The 5627-nt window shown below is 58.2% G+C and overlaps 2 protein-coding genes across 2 annotated transcripts; one reads left to right on the forward strand and one right to left on the reverse strand.

Annotated features, from left to right (window-relative positions):
• Nucleotides 1-162: 162 nt before the first annotated feature.
• On the reverse strand, nt 163-4213 carry NGA_0497000 (uncharacterized protein). Its single transcript, XM_005854037.1, has 2 exons — nt 1901-4213; nt 163-1728 (listed from the first exon to the last, which is right to left on the reverse strand). Exons 1-2 carry the CDS (start codon nt 3863-3865, stop codon nt 337-339), a joined length of 3357 nt encoding a protein of 1118 aa, XP_005854099.1. The 5' UTR covers nt 3866-4213; the 3' UTR covers nt 163-336.
• A 572-nt stretch (nt 4214-4785) lies between these two features.
• NGA_0496700 (nicotinamide n-methyltransferase) lies at nt 4786-5607 on the forward strand (the record flags this gene model as incomplete). Its single annotated transcript, XM_005854034.1, has 1 exon — nt 4786-5607. One exon carries the CDS (start codon nt 4786-4788, stop codon nt 5605-5607), a length of 822 nt encoding a protein of 273 aa, XP_005854096.1.
• Between the last annotated feature and the right edge of the window lie 20 nt (nt 5608-5627).

The following is a 5627-nucleotide window of genomic DNA, read 5'->3' on the forward strand; positions in this document are numbered from 1 at the left end:
GAGCCTGGTGCCCGTGACTGAATCTCAGGGGGGCACAAAGTAGGGGGCATGGGGATGGAGGGAGCCGTGCTGGGCGCCAGTGTACAGAAAGAGGTATAGCGAGCGCTCGGGCGCGTCATGTAACAAAATATTTCAAAAGTAAATCCAGATGGAAATATCGTCACGAAATCCCAGGCATCGGTTGGTGGTGGTCGAGGACGTCGGGCTTGGCCTCTGGACTTTCTAAAAATTTCCTTGTATGTCTTCCCCCCGCCCCCTTCCATTGGGAAAGGGGGTACCGCCAAACCTCTCGCGCTCGCCTCCTCTCCCTTCCCACTTCTCCATCTCCTTTCCCTCCTAACTTGCCAAGAACTGCGAGACCGCAACCCTGAAGACAGTCAATTTCTGCCCCACCCGCTCCCTGTTACTCGGCTCCAAATTCCTTTGCAAATCGTTGCAGAGCCTCGCAAACTCTTCCCGCAGCCGAGTCCGGTTTTCAGGGGAGGACTGGGTGCTGATCATGTGCTCCTTGTAAGCGTTGAAATCCTCCTCCGAGGCGAGCATGAGGGAAAGGACGGGCCGGGTGATCGCCCAGTGGTTGACAGAGCCGAAGAGGAGTTGATTGAAGAGCGTGGACAGGAGGGTGAAGATCACGTCGGGCTGCGCCTGCAGGTGGTTGCGAAGGGCGCGCATGGGCGGGCGGTCTTTGGATTTGTTTTGGTAGTAGTAAGTGGCCAGGTAGTCGATGGTGGAGGCGCACTGCGCCGAGAGGAGAGGGTCGACGGACTGGAGGCCTTCGTGCTGGGCCTGGATGACTTGGAGGAAGACGGGGGTGGAGAGGGAGAGGACGGCGGGGATGTGGTTCCGGAAGAGCACTTCGAAGAAGGCGAAGTAGGCTTTGCTGAGCTTGGGGAAGGCCAAGATTTCTTGGAATGGGATGGAAAGGGCCAGGCGGAGGACGACGTCCAAGGCGTTGTCGAGAGCTGGGTCATCGTAGAGGGCGAAAACCCCGAAATTCACATAATTCCCCGAGAGAGCGCAGGTCAAGACGTTCAAAGAGATGGCAATACCCTTGTACTTCTCCTTGTACACGTCCACGCGGAAGGGGTGTTGGAGCACGCGCGTCCCGTAGGCGACCAGGACGCGGCTTGCCTCCCGGAAGAGTAGGATCCCGTTCGGACTGCTCTGGTCGAACATGAGGCGCTGCGCCTTGTTGTGGACGAACTCTTGCATGAATTTCAAAAGGGCCGTGGTCACCTCCGGCGTGTCGAACCAGACTTCCGCCGCCCGGACAAAGACGGGGAAGTACTGAGGGTAGAGGAGCTCGAAGAGGGCACAGTAAGCCTTCCTGTTCTGGGTGGCGGCCGTCACCCCCCGCAGGTCCCGGCACACGCCGATCACCGCCTGCTTCGCCTCCTCGGTCCGCATCTCGGTGGTCTCTTGGAGACGGCCCAAGACCCGCAGGATGGGCTCCATGAAGGACTCGAAGGCGGCCGAGGTCCCCTCGTCTACCACCGAGAGGATGAGCCGCGCCAAGGTCGTGTGGAAGGACGTCCGGTGCCGACTGTTGGCCGGGACGGAGAGGAAAGGGAAGTACTCGGGCGTGTGGTGGTGGAGCAGGTATTGGATGGGGTCAAGGGAGAGGAGGACCTTGGCACTTCCACAGCCCATGGTCATCTCCAAGAATAGCTGCAGGGTCCGGGACACCACGTCCTCGTTCTTGCCCCAGTATTTCAGGTTGTTACCGACCTGGCGGGGGGAGGAAAAAGAGGAGGTTTAATATGGTGGGCATCCAGTGCACAAGGAACTCGCCGTCGAGAAAGTACTGGCGTCACGGCGAAAACGGGACAAGTCCACGACACACAGCGGGGGGGGGCGGGCAAGTCAAGCGTCCTCACGGCCTCCCCTCCCTTGCTCTCACCTTAGTGACGATGATGTTGGTGATCCCCACCTGGTCCCCCAGTCCCATCAGATCGTACACAGTCTGGTAGGCCTTTTGCTTCATCATCCCGCCGCCTGCGTCCATCCGTATGGCCGCGGACAGGGAGGCCGGGGACATGGAGAGCATGTGGGGCATCTCGCTCGCGTACATCTTCCGAAAGCTTTGAAAGAAGGAGACCAGCGCAAGCTCCAAGCGCGGCGAACACGGCCCGGGGCCCCCCGTTTGCTGCGCCCGGACATTGAAGTCCTGAGCCAGGAGGAGGCACCGCGAGGCCAAGTTCGCGTCCATGCTCTCCTGGCTGACCGCGCCCGAGTCGGAGGAGGAGGATGACGTCCCGTGGATCTCCGAGGTGTGGCCACCGATGATGGCGCCCACCACGTAGACCAACCAGGTCAATTGCCCGTCCAAGATCTTCAACTGGGAGGCGGTTTCCCCGGGCGCGGTCGCCGCCAGCTGGGCGGGGGAAAGGTTCTTCAAGACCTTCTCCCGGTAGGTTTGCAGAAGGGGGTCCAAGAAGGACATGAGGTACTGGGCGACGGCGGGGTATTGGAAGAGGCAGATGACGGGGAGGCGTTCCAGTTGGTCTTTCAGGGAGCCCTCGTCGTCCAGTGGGTCCTCCAGGCCCCCGTCCGAGCGCACCACCACCTCCACCGAGTCGACCATGCACTTGATGTAGGACTGCACTACCTGCAAGACGCAGCGCTGCATGTTTTCCCGATAGTTTTTCCCACCCCCGTTCGCCCCGGAGGCCGACCCCGTGGGCTGTTGCGGCACGTATGGAATGGCCGCGATCAAGCGTCCCCACAAGCCCAGCAGGTAGTGGATCGAGTTCCCGAACCACTGCCACTGTTGAAAGCTTCTGACCGTAAAGGCAGCTGCAAGGTCGCACCATTCATTGAAGCCCTCCGTGCGGACCAATTCGCAGAGCTGGTAGTTGGCTTTGAGACGGCCAAGGAGGCGGCAGAACTCGTGGTAGTTCTCCTGGAAATTGAGGCCTTGCTCGGTCTGGAGGATTTCGCGGATGGCGGTGACCAGCTGCTGCAGGAAGGCGGCTCGGTCCTTGTCGGTGGCGAAGAGAGAACGGCGCACGGAGGAGAGCAAGATGACCGCCTGGAGCGCAGAGGACGAGGACGGGGGCTGGGTGTTCTTGTAGAAGTCGAGGAAAAGGCTCATCGTCTCCGGGTTTTGCACGAGCCGTCGCCACGTGTTGGGGACTTGGATGGTGCCCACGTCCTCGGCCGACTCGTCCGGGTTGGTGCCGATGAAGTCGAAAGAAAGGGCGCGAACGGCGAGGGCGAGGGCCTGCTCCGCGATCTTCACCTCCTGTTGGGGGGAAGCGTTGGCGAATTGCCGGCGTTGGACTTGCTGGAGGGTGGAGAGGCAGATTTGGAATATGTGAAAAAGGCAGAGGTCTCGGAAAGACACAGCCGTTTTCCGATGCAGGGTGAGGGTGCGCCCGCTCGTCGGGAGGTTAAACTCCTCCACCACTTGGTTTAGGATCCGCAGGCCCACTATGCAGTAGTCCACGTTTGCATGCAAGAATTTCTCCACATCTTCCACAAGCTCCCTGTGCTGGGGGTCGTCGAACCAGCCTAGCTTGGTGATTCGACAGACGAGCTGGATGAGGCTCGTCGTCACAAAATCTGGCACTTGGTGACCCTGGTTGGCCAGATAAGAGAGGACGTAATTTCTAATTTCCACACGTTGAGCGACCGAAAAATTGTTCCAGTACTGAGTGATAAGTTTTGTGAGGGCGTTGGCGGCCACAAAGAGGGCGTACGAGGAGTGGGAGTGGTCGAGGATGTATTGGCACTGGGGTATATATTCCGCTGACGATTGCAGGGAAAGAAGCTGCTGTTGCGCTTGTTGCCGTTCCGATTCACTGCTGGAATTATAGAGGGCATCGCACAACAACTCTAACTGCTGGAGGCCTTGTGCGTCCATGGCTAAAGTAAGCTGGTAGGGATACCACCCTACGGCCGGTAGGAGGGAGGGGCTGCCAGCGGGCGGCAGTCGCCGGCCTTACCGACGAAGCAGATGTCCTGATGTCGTTCTAGAACAATAAAAATGGTGACGCGCAATCGTTCAACTAGTTTCAAATGTTCCTTTTTCCCAGTCCAGGACAGCCACGCTTCATGGAACGCAGTAACGTCGGTGCCGCAGGTTGCAATAGGATAGGGCGAGCGGGCGGTGGCGTTGGCAAGAAAATAGTGACAATCCGGCCTTTCCGGCTCCGAAAGCTTGTTCTCGTTCACAATCACCTGGGACACCACCCACGCAGTGGCCTCCTATAAACGTGTGGGCGGAAAGGAGAGTGTGGAGCGGCAAGAGGCATGGGATTGAGAGACAAGTCAGTGTACGAGCGCAAGGGCAACAACGGTTTGGCAGGCAAAGCGAGCAAGCTGTCGCTGAGGGCGAGCTGGCCTTTAAAAACCTTGCAACGGAGCAGGAGAGAGTGTGGAGGCATTGCAAGCATGGAAACGAGGGGCAGATTGCCGTTTGCAAGGGACATGAATGAATCTGTATAAGGCAAGTGGTTTGATGCTTACGCAAGTTGCAGCCAGGCCTTCCTCCGGGCATCTTTTTTGGCCCCACGGGCTTCTATCGCAGCAGCCAGACAGCACTTACCGTCAACGTAACCAGCCGCCACTCCCGCCCCAAATGACAGCGAGAATCATTTTTAAGTACATTTTTGTATTGTATGGAACCTAAAGAGGGAACCGCGGCGGTAGCAGCCCGGCAGGCTGCGGAGAAAGAAACCCGGGCGCGCCGTATACTCCAGGCACGTTTGCGGAAGTTTTGATCTGCTCCTTACGACCGTTAGTGACATTATCCTCATCTCTTTACGCTAGAATTTTTTGCAGATGGAAGGGGTGCAGCTTTGCGTGCCCCGACATGGGGTCGAGGACAACGAGGAGGAGCAGGACTGGGAGCTCGAGCAAGGGCTGCTGTCCCTCTTTGCCACGAGCGACAAAGCAAATCCTTCTTCGGCTGAGAATAGTGGTGAAGAAGATTCTTCTCCCATGCTCACCACACACACGTACACGCGCAGAGACCCGACAGCCCTCCCGCTGGAACTAGAGATTAGTCTGCTTTCATGCCGCCATTCCCTGTGGGGCCACAAGCTCTGGAATGCGGCCAAAGTTCTCGGGGAGATGATCGACAGTCGACCGTCCCTTGTTCAAGGAAAATATTGCTTGGAGCTGGGAGCAGGGGCCGCGCTTCCTTCCCTTCTGGCTGCCTTAAACGGGGCGAGGCGGGTCGTGTGTTCGGATTATGCCACCAGCACGGACCGCGTCCTGGTGGCAGCCATGCAAACGAACATTGACAGGCTGGTGGCTCAGGCATTCTTACCGCACGACGTATTAAGGGCGGTCGGATACGTGTGGGGCCAGCCGATCAACAGTCTGCTGGCGCCTTTGCAGGAGGAAAAGGGAGGGGGAGTGAGCAAGTTTCAGGTGATCTTGTGCGCGGACCTGATTTTCAATCGAAGTGAGCACAAAAAATTATTGTGGACGTGCAAGACGTGTTTGGAAGAGGATGGCGAGGTGCTTGTGACCTACTCGCACCATGATCCGGGAAAGCGTGCATTAGACATGGCTTTTTTCGCATTAGCCACGCAAGAGGAAGAAAGGGAGGAAGGGGTGGAGGGCGCTGCGCCTTGTTGTGGACGAACTCTTGCATGAATTTCAAAAGGGCCGTGGTC

This window comes from Nannochloropsis gaditana (genome assembly GCF_000240725.1).
Source record: "Nannochloropsis gaditana CCMP526 unplaced genomic scaffold scaffold644, whole genome shotgun sequence".
Lineage (NCBI taxonomy): Eukaryota > Eustigmatophyceae > Eustigmatales > Monodopsidaceae > Microchloropsis > Microchloropsis gaditana.

Bases quoted from the DNA above. Each gene is read 5' to 3' on its own strand.
- NGA_0497000 (XM_005854037.1), bottom strand. From the start codon at position 3,865: ATGGACGCACAAGGCCTCCAGCAGTTAGAGTTGTTGTGCGATGCCCTC. The intron at 1,729-1,900 runs GTGAGAGCAAGG...TCCCCCCGCCAG, and splicing joins CCAACATCATCGTCACTAAG to GTCGGTAACAACCTGAAATA.